At 35.3% G+C, this 21,430-nt stretch overlaps 1 protein-coding gene across 2 annotated transcripts in view; it reads right to left on the bottom strand.

The window, feature by feature from the left end:
- The window catches only part of LOC115209317, an 18,802-nt gene extending 4,950 nt beyond the window's left edge, over window positions 1–13,852 (bottom strand). The window contains exons 1-6 of one of the 2 annotated variants that reach the window (XM_029777660.2): window positions 13,732–13,852; window positions 12,734–13,075; window positions 11,777–11,889; window positions 9,373–10,832; window positions 9,295–9,324; window positions 7,210–7,664 (exon numbers count right to left, since the gene is read on the bottom strand). In XM_029777660.2, coding sequence (XP_029633520.2) covers window positions 7,465–7,664; window positions 9,295–9,324; window positions 9,373–10,832; window positions 11,777–11,889; window positions 12,734–13,066 — 2,136 coding nt within the window. In that variant the 5' untranslated portion in view covers window positions 13,067–13,075; window positions 13,732–13,852 and the 3' untranslated portion in view covers window positions 7,210–7,464. The remainder of the gene's footprint in view (window positions 1–7,209; window positions 7,665–9,294; window positions 9,325–9,372; window positions 10,833–11,776; window positions 11,890–12,733; window positions 13,076–13,731) is intronic. The other variant, XM_036501355.1, reaches the window with a different exon arrangement.
- Window positions 13,853–21,430: the final 7,578 nt, after the last annotated feature.

Here is a 21,430-nt window from a genome sequence, read left to right as displayed (position 1 = left end):
CTCACACACACATACACACACACGCACATATATATACACAGGATATGTAAGTACAGACACGCTCATGCACACGTTCGCGCGCGCACACAAACGCACACATACATGCACACACATATTAGACACTTATGGTATCTTCGTTTATTTACATGAGTTAATCTGAAATATATCACACAAAGAAATCACAATATTTTCCAAGATATTTCCTGGACCACGGACCATATCCCTGCTCAAAGCTATCGGGGCAGAGATTGATGTCCGCAAGTGCGAGCCCCGAGTGTCAGAGTGGCTGTTCCAGTGCATCTCGCTCGCTACCTTCCGAGGCAGCGCCTTTTCCGTTTTATCTGCTGAACATATTTCTATATTGTGGGAGGCAAGATTCTCCGTTAATCCCGACAGATTTTAGTATTAACCTCTCTTAGGTAAAAATTTACTCCCTGTTTCACTTGCTACCCACCCTAGTTTGGAAATGGAAACACAAACTCGGATAGGAGGTGATCATAGTGACGCTGCCAGAAGGGGAGCTATGAGTTTTGAACAAATATGGTGTTCAGAATGAATAATAACAATAATTTAAAAAAAAAATTAAAATATATAGGTGCAGGAGTGGCTGTGTGGTAAGTAGCTTGTTTACTAACCACATGGTTCCGAGTTCAGTTCCACTGCGTGGCACCTTGGGCAAGTGTCTTCTACTATAGCCTCGGGCCGACCAAAGTCTTGTCAGTGGATTTGGTAGACGGAAACTGAAAGAAGCCCGTCGTATATATGTATATATATGCGTATGTGTGTTTGTGTGTTTGTGTGTCTGTGTTTGTCCCCCTAGTATTGCTTGACAACCGATGCTGGTGTGTTTATGTCCTCGTTACTTAGCGGTTCGGCAAAGGAGACCAATAGAATAAGTACTGGGCTTACAAAAGAATAAGTCCCGGGGTCGAGTTGCTCGATTAAAGGCGGTGCTCCAGCATGGCCGCAGTCAAATGATTAAACAACAAGTAAAAGAGTAAAAGAGTAATAGAGATATGAAAATAGTGCTTTCTTGGAGTATCTAAATTCTACGGTAACTATTCATTTCACCAGCTGTTGTTGAAATACTGACAATTACTGTTTAGCCACAGAGTAAGTCGTAGTTGTTCGTGTCACGAGCGGGTTGTATATAATTCGACAAGAAACAGAGGCAAGAACAAAGTGGAAAATTTTTATGTTACTGTGAATAAACAACTGTCTTCTTGGAGAAAGATAGTGAAAAATACATTCGTAGTGTTGTGCGTGCGTGTATGGGTGAAATATATGTTGAGGCGCTTAAATATATGCTAGGAGACAGTCACATGAGAACTAAGGCAATACAATTTCAGGTGGAATTCTGCTTTAAGCACGCCATAAAACCCCTCATAACTTTTTTATTTTTAGGAATTTTCAGGATTTGTTTTCTACAAATCCTGTTTTCTACACACGAGGAATCATATCATTATGCAAAAAAGAAAGTTATTTTGGTGAATGAATAAAGACTCGAACATGGTAATGCTAGCCTTACCATGTTCGATACTTTATTATGATTTTTCTGAATGAAATAATTGTGCAAAACCTAAAAGATAGATAATATTCAGTCATAAAATCATTGGTCTAAACACAACTCTGACACGCTGGAATTCCAATCTTTTATTTGAATTATTTGTCAGTAGAAAGGTTAATGTATTAGAAAATCTACTTATATGTTGTGAATTCAAATCCACTGCAAAGTGTTACTCTTTTACTTGTTTCAGTCATTTGACTGTGGCCATGCTGGAGCACCGCCTTTAGTCGAGCAAACCGACCCCAGGACTTATTCTTTGTAAGCCTAGTACTTATTCTATCGGTCTCTTTTGCCGAACCGCTAAGTTACGGAGACGTAAACACACCAGCATCGGTTGTTGGGGGGACAAACACAGACACAAACATATACACACACATACATATATATACATATATACGACGGGCTTCTTTCACTTTCTGTCTACCAAATCCACTCACAAGGCTTTGGTCGGCTCGAGGCTATAGTAGAAGACACTTGCCCAAGGTGCCACGCAATGGGACTGAACCCAGAACCATGTGGTTCGTAAGCAAGCTACTTACCACATAGCCACTCCTACGCCTATGTTGCTGTATTTGTGTATTGTGCTTAAATATGTATGTATGTATGTATGTATGTATGTATGTATGTATGTATGTATGTATGTATGTATGTATGTATGTATGTATGTATGTATGTATGTGTATATATATATATATATATCACATTCCGAAAATCACATCTCAAAGACAAATATTTCAAGTTGCGAACTCTCTACATGCTTTAGTATGACCATATTTTTCGGGTATGTAAACTCAGGTCCTTTAGCAGAGTTCATTTTGTTGCAATCAATTGGAATATGGCGCTGTCAGGGCATTATCGGCGTTCCTAGCCACACCAACATCTACTGCAGTTTCATAAATATTTCAGTTAAAAACAGTGGACAATTTCCTCTATTCTCAAACATACGTAACTATTCCCAAACTATACCTCATGCATCACCTTCTGTTAGCACCTAAATGAAATATCCGTTTCTCACTGAGACATAAATCTCTTGACCCTGTTCTCTAACCCACATCTGCTGTCCAGGCTAAAATTTAAATTCAAATTTCACAGCAAATGTAGATTCTGCTCGATCTGATACTCATGTTTCAAATTTCAAATTTCACAGCAAATGTAGATTCTGCTCGATCTGATACTCATGTTTCTCAAACGAATATCAACAAGGTTTTCCAATTATTTTGCTCATAGCCTTCCTTCTGTACATGTTTGTCGCGTTATTGACCGAGCTCATCTAATCACTAACAACTCTTCAATCACATCTCTTCTAATTTTGAAAACAACTGTCTTTCTTCACCTTTCTTTCAACTCATGGTTGTTAGTGACTTCTATGTTCAAACTACTGTCTGAATCTTGCATTTCTTCTACACTGATATGACTAGCGCAGAAAAATGAATCACTTCATTTCTTTATTCTTCACCATAACTTGATTTATTTCCTACACGCATCCATTTATTTCCTACATACATCCAACACAGGCATTCCAAACTTCCTTATCTCCTTCTGAACTCCAAATCCATCGCTACAAATTGGACAGCATTTAACTATCGCTATAACTGATTCAAGACCAAAAACACAAAAGATGCCTTGTGAATGACTCAGTCAGTAAGCTCTGGCGCGTCACAAACTGTATTCCATCCTTTTGGCTCCTTACCAAATGGATCTGTCTATTTTGGAGAAATCTATTTCTATTCATTTCTGAACAAAATAGCCTTCTCAGTGGAAAAATCCTTCGAGTTTTCACATTGCATCCAACTTTTCTCTATGCACACTAAATAAAACTTTACCATAAATTTTCTTTCTTTAATCCATCAGGCTCGTCATCATTTACACATACACGCCAGGGTCACTAGCCGTGATAGCATCCTTTCCATTATCCCCAAACAATGCCCCTCAGAAGTGGCTTCTTTCCGGCCAAACACCTCAGTCGCTCTAATTCTGTCCAAAGATTTGTTTTGATCTTTGGAAGAAAACTACTCAGTGTCTCATTCTCAAGAAGGTCTTCGTCAACTATCATTCTTCCACTCTCACTTCTAATACCTCAAATATGATGGAGAGAGTAATTAAAAAACCGTATTTGCTAACATCTTTCATAAAATAAGATTTTCATAAAGCCAGATCTAATGATGACTTTCTCTCCTATATCACTTACTGGTCAGTAAGATAGGATCACCTTTCTCGAAAAATTTGGTAAAAACTTTGTTGTTACACTTAACAAAAGCAAAGTGTATACTACGAATCTTATCAATGATCTACTTGCCTATCTTCTCCATCTATTTCTCTAGTCATGAACCAGAAGCTTCTTCAGAGATTCCATTACACTCTGTCAATTCCGGTCTTCCCAAAGTTCAGGCTTATCATCATCCTATGCATCAATAATCTATATAACAACGCCTTCAATGCAGATGATCAAATAACTAGAATACTCAAACTCGCTACAAATATTTAGCACTACTATCACTGAAGATCTCTTCTGGTGATCTCATATTCTCAACATAGAAAAAGCTGCATGCTAAATACTCTTATTCTCTTTTGGAGTCAGAAAATATATCAGCTGTATACAAAACTCACGGGAAATTCATTTGGAAGCAGCTCCATTCCATTGGGATGGCATGTTACTACACATTCAAATATTGTAGATCGCATCTCTTAAAAAGTCATTTAACTGAGTGACATGGTGTCATTTACCGATACACCTCAAATGGCTCACAACCTTGCTGTCGTCTCTCTCAGCATTTTTTTTTACTAATACTAAGGTGACTTCTGCTAGTCTGAGCTGGTTGGTCTCGTGACACCTCCATTTGAGCGTACCGAACCTACTCGTCTCTCCTTTCATGACCAATACTGAGTGATCTTCCAGTCCTTCATCCCCAGAATGTTTTCCGTCTGGAATTCCTTCTCTGCTAATGTTTTCTCTGTAACCGTTAACTTGTAGCTGTTTATGAAGAACATCAACCGTGTCGATCTCACCAATTTCGGTGAGCCAATGAATGTTATGGGTCAAGCCTTTTCTATCATACTAAACTGCATACACTGCTATGTTCGCTAATTTCGTAGATCAAATTCATAAGATGGCTGTTTAGCTAATTGGAAAAATTCACGACCAAAATTCCAATATCACCAGATCACAGACACACTGTTTCTTCTCATTACCTCTTCTTCATCTACTCCAACATCTGCTGCTTTGAATTAACCAGCTGTGTATCTCCTCTGTTCACGTTCAACCTGTCTTTTTCTCGTTATCCTTGCTACATTTTACCTCCCGAATCTCACGCCAAACACTTTAATCAGTCCTTCTTATTAGAACTGCAACTTTATGGAATTTGTGCCAACAAAAGAACGTATACATAATCTCTTTACTTGCTAAAAGTAACAATTAGATATCTCTCTCGCACAGCAATCCACTGTCTCATAAAGGTGGACCTCATTCTGAAGAAAAGATGGAGTTGAAAATTAGACGGGGTTGGGAATTAGACGGGGTTGAGAATTAGACGGGGCTAAACAACAGTCCAACGGAATTGAATTCTCTCTCCAGTGTAGATAATTTCAGGATATCGATCTCACCAATTTGGGAGCATCTGCAAAAACGCTTTGGGCACATCATCTTTTCATCTGAGCAGCTAACAAAAATATCCTTCTCATAACTATCAGGAGGAAAAAGCAACAAACAACAGTGAAACAAACTTTTTATTATTTTCTTTTGTCTTTGGCCACTAAGTGTTGTTTCTTATTAACTTCTATCTAGAAACCGAAGGAAATGACTACTATTCTCTTCAAACTTTGCTTTTGTGACTTGGACATCGATGTTTTGAAATTGACCTGATAGATTCGGTGCTGAGTTGCTGAAGCAGAAATATCGTTATAGCAAATATTCTACTCAATACCACAAATTTGCTTGCCAGTTGCTTGACTTTAATCACTTGAGCTTGTCCCTTGGTGGCTGACAATATATGCATCTCTGATCATGAGCAGGAGTTGTGGGAGAGCATCATAGCCATGTGTTGCGAGGAATTGTTTAGGGTTTGAATAAATCTAACAAAAGCAATGTTTGAAGGAAATAGCCATTTTTCATATTTTCTATGGGTAAGCAAAGATGAAATAACAGTTGCTACTCAAGGACAAAAATGATGTTGCACAGTGTAATATGAAAATGTAAGTTGTAAAAAAAACTGGCATTCTATCTAAAGTAAGATTGATTTCACATCTCCTTTCTACCGTCAATCTACTAAAACACATTGGTACACTGGTTTTCAAACTCCTAAATATAAATATTTAATCGGAATTTGTATTTAGACTGAAACTTCTATTACTTCCAAGGGGGTTCCAACATTGAGAATTCAATGTATATTTTCTTCTGCCCTTTTCGCATACGAATAACAATTTTGTTATGCAGCATAACCCTCCTTCCCTAAATATACTGGAGAAAAGCTCATTGAATGAAATTGACTCCAGTACATAACTGATACTTCTTCGAAGAAGTAGATATAAACAATAACACAAATATTTTGTTTAATAAATAATTTTATTATTCAATATCATGGGATATAATTTTTATAACGTGTAGGCACATCGTTTATATGAAGGTTATATCGCTTATAATATAGAGGTATATTTTTTATAACAAAAGTGAATATGCACATACATTTTAAAATATTTTTGCATAAATACGTATGTATTAGTATAAATATAGTTATGTTTGTGTGTTAGCATGTGTGTGTGTGTTGTATACATTTACTTGAAAGTTCAGTTGATTAATAGATAATTAATTTCGTTGATTTTTCAGAATAATAATTAATATGGATATAAACGTGGTACTTGAATCCCACAGGCAATGCTACAGCATTAACATTTATATTACGTGCACGCACACACTCACACATGCACACATTCATATACATACACTCTGTAAAAGAGGAGAAGGTGTAAATAACATCGGCTGTGGGAATCGAACGCACATACATAGATACTCACGCATATATATACATATACATACCAACATATGTATACATACATTCATGCATGCATGCATGCATACATACACACATACATACATACATACATACATACATACATACATACATACATACATACATACATACATGTGTATATATATGTATATATATGTGTGAATATATATATTAATCGATTATACATACATATATACATCTATGTATATATATAAATTGTATATACATCTATGTATATATATATAAATTGTATATATATATATATATATATATATATATATATATATAGATAGATAGATAGACATATACACATATACATACGCATATGTACACACATATACATGTTCATTTACTCATGCATATTCGTATATATTCATTATATGTACATACACATATAAGTATATATAATATACATATATAATATATATACATATAAATATATATATGCATACATACATATATATATACATAATATACATACATACATACATGCATTCATACATACATACATACATACATACATACATACATACATACATCATACATACATACATACACGTACATGTGTACACATACTTTATAGATATATACATATGTATGCATACATGTATAGACACAAACGTTGATTCAATGTTTAACTGACCGTAAATATTAAATAATTTAGTATCGTGTGAGTAAGTGATTATGAGAGCGTTTAGCCACCCAACAGAATCAAGGTCCATCTTGATAATTTTTTATGTATTGCTTATGATTAATGTATTGTTTATAAATCGCACTGAACCGAATCGATGGATTGCAGAGGTGTTCAGTATAAAAGTACGCCAGAAACCGTTGATTTTAACAGCAAATGTTGAATGTTGAAGTGGTTATTAAGTGTGATGTTATGGCGTTTGGTTACCCTCTGTGTACGCAGTATCCACGGACGCATCTTTGCTGACGTTGGTCGTATTTAAAACCATAACCACATGGCAAAACATGATAATAACCTCTGAAACATACAGCATATTTGGAGCACATTTGCAGACAAGGTTGTTTTTCGAAGAATTTACAACTACATCCCGATGGGACTATACAGGAATCATCAACTTTGCAGACTAGAAAGAGAGAAAAAAAGAGAGAAAGAGAGAGTAAAATTAGTCACGTTATATCTAGTATGGTATTTTTTCAGGAATTTATTACGTATATTGTAAAGAAATATCATGAAGTCAACGCAAGGCACAAACAAAAAAAGTTAGAGTTGGGTAGTACATTTGGTTGTTCTTAATACAAATGAAAAGGTTTATGATAGAACAGTTAGAAAGACGGATGAACTGCTTAGCAGCATTTCGTCCGTCTATACTTTCAGAGTTCAAATTATGTCGAGGTCGACTTTGCCTTTTATCCTTTCGAGGTGATTTAAATATTTATTTCTTTTCGATAAAATAAATATCATTGGAACACCGGGGTCGATGTAATCGACTTATCCACTCCCCCGAAATTGCTGGCCTTGTGTCAAAATCTCAAATTACTTTATTTCGAAATGAATTCCTAAAGAAGTAAACGACGTTTCACACTTTGGATTATTATAGTTTCATAATCCATAGTGCAAGATTCTCGAATGAACCAGATTGCAACGGTCACATAAAGTATTAATATATATAATAAACGAAGAAAAATGCACATAGTTTAATAATGCCATAATTAGCGAAACACCAAACCGGTTGACTATCACAATACTCTACTATTTAAAATATATGTGAACTGTGTGCAGCTTCCTTCTTTTATTATATATTTTTGCGTTATAACTTAACACGCGGGGATAATCGCTTCAACGAAGTTCTTTTTTACTATATATATATATATATATATTCATTATAGGTAGCTCGTGAATAATGATCGTTTCTACTATAGGCACAAGGCTTTAAATTGTGTAGAAGGAGAAATTGTGTAAGTGGTAACATCGACCCCAGTGCTTCAATGGTAATTATTCCGTCGACTTCATAAAGATTAAAGGCAAAGTCGACCACGGCGGAATTATCTTGTGGACAATAATAATATACATACCAAGAAAGAGAAGGTTGAGCTGCTTGAAACCAATTAGAAGAATTTTATACAAAAGACTATTGGGATGTTGCAAATTAGAATTTAATAAGGCTATGATTAGAAATGTATGCAACAAAATACAAAGTTTTTTTTCGCTTCTTTTTGTTTTTATGATACATCATAGTTATGATTATGTATGTTAGTTGCATATCAATTTCAGATACTGGTACAATATCATGTATATGTGGAGTGAACCGTAGTTATCTGACTTCTGATTAAAAAAAAAAAATTACACTATTTAGTATTTAGTTTGGCTTAACACTTCTTTTCAGTGACATAAACTTATAAATTAAACTTTACACACAGGACACAGGTCTTATTTTATCGGCACCTGAACGATGAAACCCAAAATTGATCTGAATGGAATTTGAATTCAGAAAAAAAGATACATTCAGGAAGTAAAGATAACAAGTAGAGATAACCCGTCCCTCCACCGCCTCTGTCTCTCAACAACTTGTATATAAAAATTATTTATGCAAAATATTCGGAAGGATAATGGGAATAGACATGATCTCTTGTTGAGAGTAAAAAAATAAGTGACGCTATTGATCTAGTAATAAATTATAGGTACTTTTGCTTTTTACAATATAACCCACACAAAGACATGGGTTTAGTAAAGGAGTGGATAAATGAAATACTTACAGACATTACTGTTTCCACTAGTTGTTGTTGGTGTTGTAGATGTTCTCCATACCCAACTTGTTGTTGTTGGTGTTGTAGTTGTTGGTGTTGTAGTTGTTGGTGTTGTAGTTGTTGGAGTTGTAGTAGTGGTAGGGGTAGTAGTTGTGGTTTGTGTATGTGTTGACGCTGTTGTCGAAGATGATGGTGTTGTTGTTGTATAGTCGGTGTTGTTAAATGGCCACAGGCTGTCATCACAATGGTATACGATTGGTATATTCTCGTGTCTTACTTTCGGTCGTATCTGGTTTTTATAATCCCACACTTTCATGTAAGCTTCTGCCAGAGTATTGCCGTAGAAATGAGCATCATTGTGAGTTAAGTTCAACAGACCTATACATTCTGTGTACTTCGGTGGATTTGAACCCGGCACTAAGCAGGAAGGACGACATATTCTTCCACATTGTTCTGAAACTGTCGTAAATACCAGACTGAAGTTTGTTGTAGGTCTTCTGATACCAATGTAGGCTATATCCGATGATACAGCTAATCTACGATCAACTATCACCATTTCTTCATAGTTACCAAAATAATTAATGCCACTGGCTTGCACACTGACTCTTTCCGCGGGACCACAACACTTTTTACTTCGGCAAGTAGAGTTACTAGATGAGATATTTTGGGGTACATTATTGTCGTATAGATCAGTCAGTAAATCTGGTATGCCATTTCTGATCGGGAAATTTCCAAATTTCATCGTTTCGAAAGGTCGTTCGTAAATTACTTCAACTGGAATAAATGCCCATTCTTTTAGATCACAATTACGGTTAATACAAAACATATTCTGATAGGGAATAAGAGCATTGCAACCAGCTGATTTTCTAGTTTTCGTCTGATATCTTCCATTGTGGCAAGTTAGATAAGGAGAAACTTGGACCGCTGGATTTCCGTTACATGGCATCTCAAGTATAGCGTAGTCATATGAAGAAATGTAACTGTAAGATTGAGTTTGTTTTAATGCTTCTCTGATTGTTATATTTTTCAGTCCAATACTGTGATCGAGAGCATAAACTGGTAAACCATAATTTAATGGATAATCTGTTGCAGGATCGACATTGTGCTTCTTTTGGTTCTCATTGAAACGATTCATAAGAAGATCCATATAGCTGTGGATTAGCCAGAAAACTGGATCCATGGGAGAGGTTTCTGGTTGACCTAAATGTCCTCCAATAAAATTGTGCATAGAATTGTGGTGAAATTCCAAGTTGTATTTACCAATCGCATTTGGTTCGCTGATATCTGCAAGTCTCCATCGGCTCAGAATATTTCTTATGTCGCGAGTAGTTGGTAAGTTACTAATAAAACCACCATTCCTTATCAGAGGCCCAGCTGGTGTGCTCCAGTTAGCAAACGGACCACAATTAACAATTCCATTAATATTTCCCAAGAATTTATCCGTCCAGATAATGGAATCTCGAGGATCATCAAGAGAGCTGTCAAGTGTTGGATCCCAATATGGAATTGTTACTCCTGACACCTTTTCATTAAGAGCGTCTTCCATCCTGAGGAAATGAAAAAAAAAAGAAAAATGATGCTATAAATAAAGCGAAGATGATGATGATGATGCTGATAACTACGAGGACAACGACTACGACGACGGTGATGATGATAAGTATTTTGCGGAATAGAATATCGGTGTGTTTCTAATATCAGTAATGAAATGCCTTAAATCATATCAGCAATACATTAAATTTCTATTCTTTTTTGTAATATGTACTGAATATTCTGTGCGTGTCAAATTACCGAATCTTCTTTATTAGAAGTCCTTATTTCAGCTCAACTTTCTTCACAAACACATCTTATGATAGCATTGAGGAAAACAGTAAAACATTTCTATGATATCACTGAAATAAATTGTCAAATATAAAGAAATAACGAACATGATTATTTAGTAAGTGACCACCAGAGTTTTGTACTACATATATGAGTAACATTGTCGGTATTCAAATTAGAATGGCTTATTCAGCAGAAGATAAATTAGAATGTAGGGAACAATAACATTCAAACCACTTGTTGAAATAATAGCGAACAGTCATTGATGAGTAACCGGAATATCAAAGATGCAGTACTCACATACAAATGCTCTTATGTACCTATATACGAGCATATGTTAACAAAGCTATTTACACACACACACACACACACACACACACCACACACACACACACACTCTCTCTCTCTCTCGCTCACGCACACACCTGTGGATACATGTATATTCAATTAAGTACAAATCTGACTAATAAACTCATGTAACTTGCCTCCAAATGCAGTTCAATTCAGTCAGATCTATTAATATTACATGTGTATTACTTATACTTGTCTTGCAGGAATTATGAAAGATTTATTAGTAAAGTATCGCATTAAATACTGTTAGGAAATTAGAGTAGAAAGAAAAGTAGAAAAATGTCGAAAATAATAAATCTCATATCTAAGAGAAAATACTTACATGTTAAGGTACATTCTGTGCCAAACTAGAAAAGAAGGGCCAGAGTGAGCGTTTCTAACCGTGTGACCAGTATGGAGGAAGGCGATCGCATCGTATTTATTTGGAGTCATACTCTAAATAAAAAGAACAGTGGACATCATTAGTTAGCATAACGTTGCATACATACATACATACATACATACATACATACATACATACATGCATGCATGCATGCATACATACATACATACATACATACATACATACATACATACATACATACATACATACATACATACATACATACATACATACATACATACATACATACATGCATACATATATACGTACATGCTTAATAATCTATAAGATCGTCTATTGTAACAACGATAATGTAATTAACTCTTAAACAGTGGAAAAACTTGCATGAATATGTGTGCCAAATGAGGAGAAAAAAGACAAAAATAGCTAATTTTCTTGAGGGCAATTTTTAGGCTTATTTTCACTTAAACAAATACAACAATTATAACAATTGTTAGACTCGCACACAATAAAATTTACAATTTCATTATTGAAAAGTTCCGTAAAATGTTCACTTTCATTTGGTAGCGGCCGTATCTATGTAAAATTTTTGAAACATCAGTTAATGTCTGATGTTCTCTAATGAAACATCAATTGATGATATTTACCGTTTAAGGTTTAAACTTTATAATTAATTGCTACTTATTATAAATGTTTCACTTTACTTTGGTTTACAACACCACTGGGACAAACCATGAACATCATACACCCTCGAATTTTACGTGTATATGTGTAAGAATTAACTAATTTGCTGACGTTTTGTAACAAAGTACAGTAAAAGTTGTTCATTAAATTTAGTAATTAACTGATATCGAATAAAGACGTATCTGTTAATGACCTGTTAAAAGAAGAAAAAGAATTAAATGATATGAACAAATTTTCTATATGAAAACTTACCGTATCTTGTTTCAACATATTAATGGCGCGATGAAAATTGTCTCTTTCTACGAGAGTGAGCATTCTATATTCTTTTCTAATTCCCCTGACCATCATAGAATTGTTACTTCCTCTTTTAAAATTATTTATGTCTGGAAAATAGTCACTCCATGTATCTAAACGGGGGTTATTAAATAAAATTTTATCCATACAATATTTATATGAAGATATCTTTTTGTCCGGATCAAACATATTCTTTGAATAATCGCCAAAGCATTTTGCAATTTCAGCTGAAAATTTGTAGCATTCCACACAAACAACTAGCGACATTAGAATAAACACCAAGTACTTCATTTTGTTTCTCTGTAAATAAAATTAAAGTATGAATAAATGAATATTGTAAACTAATATAAATACATTTATTGACAATCATTACAACATGTACGGTATTTATGTAACAATTATGCACAAGGTAGTGATACCGGATAAACTATGATTTAATGTAGGTATAACTACAAGTTTTGAACTTTAAGCCTCGCTGCGAAAAGTATGTATGTATGTAAGTATAAGGCAAGTGGTTTGAGCTTCGGTTTGACTGTCTTGTAGTATTAGTTTCGGATGTCTACGCTCTGAGGTCAAATTAGCCTTTCTTCCATTCGGAGTCAATACTAGAGTGAAATCCTTATTTCTCTGTCTCTTTCTTTTTCACGGTATGTATTGTTGTAGAGAGAATGGCATACTCTGTGTATAGAGAATAAACCACTATCTGTTGGTGTATTTAGAATGACACATATTGTAGCTGTATAGGAAGCCAATAGAGTTGCCGCACAGACAATGACCACTGTATTGTGCTACCGAAAATGACACTGTATTGCTAAAGAGAGTGTGACACAGTGTTTCTGTACAGAGTGTGACATACTGCACTGCTGCACTGAGGATAAGTCAATCATAGAAGGACATGTGATCAACTTTCAGACAAAAAAGAAAATGTAAGTTAAACGGAACTTTTCTTCACTCACCTTTGGTTAATTTGTTCGAAGCGAATTTAGTTTCTCGAATGATAGTTGAGGAACTGCGCAAGCGGTATTTATAGGGAGCCTGACTATTTCGCTCTCGTGGTTTTCTTCATATTTATTTTTTTTAACTATTATTTCATTGTTAATTTACAAAATTCCTTAGCCTTTGTTATTTGCGAATCACGTGAATACGTTTAGGAAGTTGAGAAATCAAACAATAGTCTTTTTCAATAAACCTATATCTATTAACCAAGAAAACTTGACAAAGTTTACGAGTCGACTGCCGACTTCCGACTCTTGTGTTTTAATTTTCTCACGATGAATTTTTCTCGTTTGTTTCTTATTGTATTTCGTGTGACATTGTTTCTTAATATATGCTTTTTTTCTTACACATGTATCGAGTGTATTGCTGTGTGACTGCAATTGTATTGAATAGTCACATTGCCAAACACGTGTACTATGCTGTTGGGAGAATTGATAATCTGGGGCTATTTCTTACTTTTACATTGCAGAAGTAGACAAAAATGACATTCCTTAAGAATTTGACATAAAATTCTTGGTTTCAACTTGGTCAAGGAATTGAGCTTAAGATATAGAGAGACAAGATTAAATACTATAAATTCAGCGTTCTACAGTTTCTGCTCTTCCACAGCCCAACATACTAATTCATCGCCACCAAAAGGATAAAAGATAAAGTCGACCTCGGCGGAGTTTGAATTCAGATTGTAAAGACGGACAAAGTGCCGCTAAGCATTTTGCCGGGCATGCTAAGGAGTCTGTCTGCCAGCTCGCCACCTTAATGACGATAATAATAATTGCGTGGCCCATTGACCCACGAATAGTCACGAAGGAAGGCGAAAAAATAGATGCATACAACCTTCTTAAGTACGAAATAACCAGGCTATGGAAGATGAAGAAGGTGAAGCTAGTAGCAATTATTGTTGGATCCTTGGAGACAGAATTAGAAAGCATCAAGAGGAATATAAAAGAAATTGGAATAGAGTGCCCAGTGGAACTGTGAGAAAAGGTTTGCCTCCTTGGCACGTCCAGATTAACCAGGAAAGTATTAGATAGCTGAAAAGTACGGATAGCATGGTACCGTAGGTGGTAGGTAGCAAGCCCGCTACACACGCAAGACTCCAGGAATTCCAACAAAGCCAGTGATTAAAAGAACAATGATAATGATAATGATAATAATAATAATAATAATAATAATAATAATAATAATAATAATAATAATAATAATAATAATAATAATAGTAATAATAATAATAATAATAAGTTTCTACTATAAGCACAATGCCTGAAATTTTTGGGGGAGGAGATGAGTCGATTACACTGACTTCAGTGTTCAATTGGTACTTATTTTATCGAACCTGAAAGGATGAAAGGCAATTTGAACTCAGAACACGTAAAGACGGACGAAATGCCGTTAAGCATTTGAGCAAATGTCTTTTACTTTAGCAGACTGAATTTGACAGACGAAAACTGTGTTAAAGCCCGGCTGATACACACACACACACACCACACACACACACACACCTTCTAATATATAAATGTGAGTGTATGTATGTATGTATGTATGTATGTATGTATGTATGTATGTATGGATGGATGGATGGATGGATGGATGTATGTATGTATGTATGTATGTGTCAGGTCACTTTCGAGTGTTACTGGTTACATGTAACCCAGTACAACCTGTTGCATGGTCGGGTCGTCCATGGTAAACCAGCAACCCCACCAAGCTTGCTTGGTGAGGAGGGTGTTTATTGGACACCCTGCGGGATGAAAAACAAAACCCGTCAAAGGGCGGAGGAACTCTCGAGAGTCAACGGCCATCCAATAAATGTCTTAAGGATGTATCGTGCACGGGGACATAGAAATAATCGGACTGAACACCCGATCGCACGGTTAAACCATTGGGAGTGAAGGACTCCTAGCCTTTGTTAGGGCATCCTTCTAGGAGAAGGTAACTCAGGTAACTGGGATAACTCCGACATAAAACCTGCGGCTCAGTGGTTACCGATGATGTTGACTTGTTCTTCTTTTCGGATTATGGCTGCAGTTGCTTAGTGAGTAGGATTGACTCAGTGCACAGCCTTTCCTCACTTAAAAAAATATTCTTGCACAGGCATTGCACGATAACAACATTGATTAAGCTTCGTGCAATGGCCATACTCGATAACGAGGGGGCAGCCACCATGTATGTATGTATGTATGTATGTATGTATGTATGTATGTATGTATGTATGTATGTATGTATGTATGTATGTATGTATGTATGCATGTATGTATGTATGTATGTATGTCCCTGAAAGGCTCAGAAACGGTGCATCCTAGAGAGAAACAGGTTTGATTTTCAAAATGTGCGTCCCAAGAAGGTCGTTGGTTATTAGTAATCAAAAAATATAATTTGTGGTGAGAAATAATTCAACTTCTAAATTGCCAACATTGAATGTCTTTAGAAACCACCATCCTAAACTCACGTGTACATTTGTATGCGTGTGAGGTGAGTGTGTGTGCATATGTGTGTGAGTGTGTGTGCATATGTGTGTGTGTGTGTGCATGTATGTGTACGTCTATTTGTGTGTGACGTCTTATAACTGTTTCTCTATTTACCTCTTTCTATCTGTCTCTATCTTTTTTGACGTGTTTCCTCTCTATCACGTTCTCTTCACTCTTTCTATGTACATGCCGAGTGTGTATATGCTTGTGTGTGTGTGTGCATGTGGGAGTGTCAGTAAGTGTGTGTAAGCAACTTCATTAGTGTGACAGTGTCAGGAGACACCAAATATGGAAGGAATAGACTTGAAGATATGCGAACACACGTCTCTGTCGCACCGTCTCAGGAGACACCCGAGCATAGGATGCATCGATTAGTGGATAAGTGCATAAAAGCCCCGTCGTATGGACTCAGGAGACAATGTCTCATTTCAATTCAAATGATTTCAGTTTCCAGTGAATCTTGGTTTTGCCATGACCATCAACAAATCACAGGAGCAAATATTTTCAGTTGCCTGTTTACACCTTGAAGAACTCTGCTTCACCCATGGTCAGCTTTAGTTTGGGTGTTCAAGAGCAGAAAGGAAAAAAATCGTAACATATGTGCACCAAATGGAAAAAGTCGAAAGACACCTGTTGTTATGTCCTGTTATTATTATTTTTATTGTATTTGTATTTATATTTGTATAACATCGTCTGTTTTGCCGTCCTTGTTTTCGTATACATTCGATGCTTCCAAGGAACCTAATGCTCTTAGCTTAGTTTTTCCTTGGGGTTGACCAGATTGGAGCAATCTCAAGGTTTAATCAGCCGAAATTGCGAGGATGATCCGGTTCTTGATTGAGGATAGAAAGCTTCGAATGACCCGTCCTTGTTTTTTGTATTGTCTATCTGGATGTTTTGTTGTCCCTTTTTGTATCACCAGTTGTCCGGATGTTTTGCGTTCTTGTCCCATTTTGTATTTTACACACACACACACACACACACACACATATATATATATATATATAGATATATATATATATATATATATATATAGCGGCGTACGTACACTTTGTTCTCTTATATGTAAGTATGTTTGTATATATATATATATATATATATATATATATATATATATATATATCATGTGACAATTATTCGGTTGCCATAATAAGACTCTGAGTTTCGGATGTCGGGGCGGAAACCTGCAGCATTTTTTGATTGCCTCGATAATTGTCGAGATGTCGGAGCAGGTTTCCGCCCCGACATCCGCAACTCGGAGTCTTATAATCACAACCGAATAATTGTCACATATTATATTATAAATAAATTCCTTTATTTACATAATATCGAGGTCTCTTTCATTCTTTTGTTGTCTTACCATTTCTATTAACACACACACACATACACAAACACACACACTCACACACACGCACACACATACACATATATATATGAGTGTGAGTGTGAGTGTCTGTATACCTCTTTACGTGCACATATTTTGTATGGACGTGCATGTGCACATACGTGTGTATTCATAGTTATAAACTTGGACGTCCAAGAGTGTTCTCGCAAAAAATGATTAAGGAATTAATCCATAGTGGAAACAGTTCCTTGCAAAGATCCCAGGGATAATGCAAAGGTGACAACAATTACGATTTCCGCATAAGTTACCTACCATGATCTGTATATTTATTTATCCCGGAATCTCGTACAGTCACGTGTAAATTCATGTATTCTCATCTAAAATGGAGATGAGTGCCAACGTTCCATAAAGCAAACTCGATAATAATGGAGAAGTTCCTCTTTACATGCAACTGGTAGCCTTGTTAACACACAAATAAAGAATATTTATTCACCAATGTGGTATTAGCACTCATTCTCAAGTTCGACATCAGCGTGTGTGTGTGTTTGTGTATGTATACACACACATATGTATGTATGTATGTATGTATGTATGTATGTATGAATGTATGTAAGTATGTATGTATGTATGTATGTATGTATATATATGCATGTATGTTTGCATATATACATACATATATGCATACATACATATAGTTATCATATCATCAAACTGCAGCAATGCTGGGGCAATGGCTTGAAGAGTTTAAACGCACAAATTGACTTCAGCATCTATTTCTAAAGTCTGGCACTCATTCTATCGGCAAATCTTGCGAAAAGCTAAGCTACGTGGCAATTTTCTTGTGTCAAACTAATACGACTAGTTTATTGTTCCCTCACCTGTCTCTGTCTTTTGTTTTTTTGTTTTTTGTACAATTTTGAACCAGTTTCGATATGCTTTGGCGAAATATATATATGTATGTATGTATGTATGTATGTATGTATGTATGTATGTATGTATGTATGTATGTATGTATGCATGTATATGACAAACTTCAGATCTTTTTGAAATAACAACAGAAAAAAGATGGTGGGGGGGTCAATGTTTCATCGTTTCGGGGTCGATAAATTAAGTACCAATTACGCACTGGTGTCGAGGATTTTTTCCCAATTTATATCACAGCCTCCGACAAGCTGGGGCATCCTTTTATGAAAAAATATTACGTTGTAACAGGATGTTGTCTGAGTTTTTAGACGCAGCAAATGATTTGAGCTCAAATACTGGCAGTTCATTGGTTAAAATTCGAAAAATTAAACTACGTTAAACTTACAAATTACAATTTTCTCAAAAAAGCCAAGTGAAAATAATGTTTTCTTTTGACACATTCTACCAGTATACGAAGTTTCAAATTGTTTAGTTAACTAGAAATTGTGTTGAAATCCGTCCATCAAAAGGAAAAGATCCCAAACTTCTTTCAGTTTCTGTCAACCAAATACACTCAAATGTCTTTGGTTCGGGGCTGTCCATGGTACTGTGCAGTGGGACCGAGACCCAATATACACAGGGGGGTGGGGACGATCATAAAAACAGCTGCAAAATATATGAATTTCAAATGAAGGCTTAGAAAACAGAAAACTTAGAATAATATAGTTCTATATTTAAGAAATGAGGAATTATGAACATTATTTACATTATTTACATTTAACGGATATTTGTCCTCATCTTGTTTGTTGTTAACACAACGTTTCGGCTGATATACCCTCCAATCTTCATCAGCTGTCTTGGGGAAATTTCAAACCTGGGTTCTCATTCCTAAGTATTTTTCGATGTTGTTATTATTATTATTATTATTATTATTATTATTGTTGTTGTTGTTGTTGTTGTTGTTGTTGATATTATTATTATTATTATTATTATTATTATTATTATTATTATTATTATTATTATTATTATTATTATTCAGTAGTTTTATTTTTATAGCGAGCTTTCACTTCACTACCGAGCACAGCTCTGTGTGCCTTAGGTATGTGCTGTGATTTGTTGTGATGCTCTGATGGTTATTGTATGGAAAGTGTTCTGCGTAGGATGTGTGCAGTGCCTAGTAGTGCAATTTTCTGTATGTTATATGTGTTTGTAAGTCCTGGTGTTTTCGTTATGTATTTGTCTGAATATTTTTTATCATGCCTAATGCACCTACTATGATAGGAATTGTTTCTGTTTTTAGATTCCACATTCTGGTTACCTCTATTTCCAGGTCCTTGTATTTTGAAAGTTTCTCCATTTCTTTTAGAGACACGTTGTCATCTGCCGGTATTGATACATCAATTAGAAAGCATTTTTTTTCTTCATGATCTCTGACAACTATATCTGGTCTGTTGGCCTTAATTTCTCTATCTGTGTGTATCGGCATATCCCAGAGTATGGTTGCTTTCTCGTTTTCTGTGACCTTTTCTGGTGTGTGCCTATACCATCTTTTTTCTGTTGTTATTTCATAATGTTGGCATAGCTTCCAGTGTATGTAGGTTCCAACTCTGTCATGTCTGTGAATATATTCCTTCTTAGCCAGGACTGGGCAGCCAGAGATAATACGATTTATTGTTTCTTGTCCATCTCCACATATTCTGCAGTTACTTGTTATATTTCTTTTCATTACATGTTTTTGGTAATTTCTGGTGGGGAGGCTTTGGTCTTGTGCTGCAATTAAAAATCCCTCTGTCTCTGCTTTGAGTCCTGAGCTTCTCAACCATTGCTGGGATTTTTCTTTGTCTATTTCTTTTGCGTTTAGTTTAGTCCAGTATTTACCATGAAGGGGCTTTTCTTGCCATCGTTTTATCATGGTTCGTTGCTGTTCTATTTTTAGTTTGGATTTCATTTGTTTTATAGCTTTTGTTGTTTCTTCTTCTTCTTCTTCTTCTTCTTCTTCTTCTTCTTCTTCTTCTTCTTCTTCTTCTTCTTCTTCTTCTTCTTCTTCTTCTTCTTCTTCTTCTTCTTCTTCTTCTTCTTCTTCTTCTTCTTCTTCTTCTTCTTCTTCTTCTTCTTCATATTTATTAGGTGGTCTGATTTCTTGTTAGTATTTGTCAGCTTCCTTAAATACTGAGAACAGTTTTTTGTTTTGCTCGTGTTTTGCCGCTATTTGTATTAGTTTTCCTTTCTTCTGAAGTAGCTTATTATTATTATTATTATTATTATTATTATTATTATTATTATTATTATTATTATTATTATTACTATTATTATTACTATTACTATTATTATTATTATTATTATTATTATTATTATTATTATTATTATTATTATTATTATTACTATTATTATTACTATTATTATTATTGAGTGAGAGAGCAGTTCATGCCATCAAAGTGACACTGGGGTAAAATATACGAAGCCCAATATACCCATCATGACTACCCGTCTGATAAAGGTACACCAGGCACATGCATCACAACCATATGTGCGCGACATGGTGATCTCATATCAAGATAAACAGCACATGACCTTGCAGGTGGGGCCCAGTTAGAATTTTCTTCAGGTTGAGTAGCCCATCCTGCTCAAACGGTCCCTGAATAAGGGTTGCTTTAGGATGTTGAACGAAACACCTATGTTTCCAGAGGTGAACCATTCAAACTTCAAAGAATCCCTCTCAACACATGGCCATGATGCTCCCCCACTACTTCTGCTCGTGATCAGAGATGCACATATCGTCAGCCACTAAGGGACATGCTCAACTGGTTAAGGTCAAACAACTGACAAGCAAATCTGTGGTATTGAGCAGAATATTTGCTGTAGCCCATCTTTTTTATTATTATTATTATTATTATTATTATTATTATTATTATTATTATTATTATTATTATTATATTATTATTCTAT

The sequence above is a fragment of the Octopus sinensis genome, linkage group LG3 (assembly GCF_006345805.1).
Source record: "Octopus sinensis linkage group LG3, ASM634580v1, whole genome shotgun sequence".
NCBI lineage: Eukaryota > Metazoa > Mollusca > Cephalopoda > Octopoda > Octopodidae > Octopus > Octopus sinensis.
Note: the sequence above shows the minus strand (reverse complement) of the source record. Positions and strands in the feature narration are given on the sequence as shown.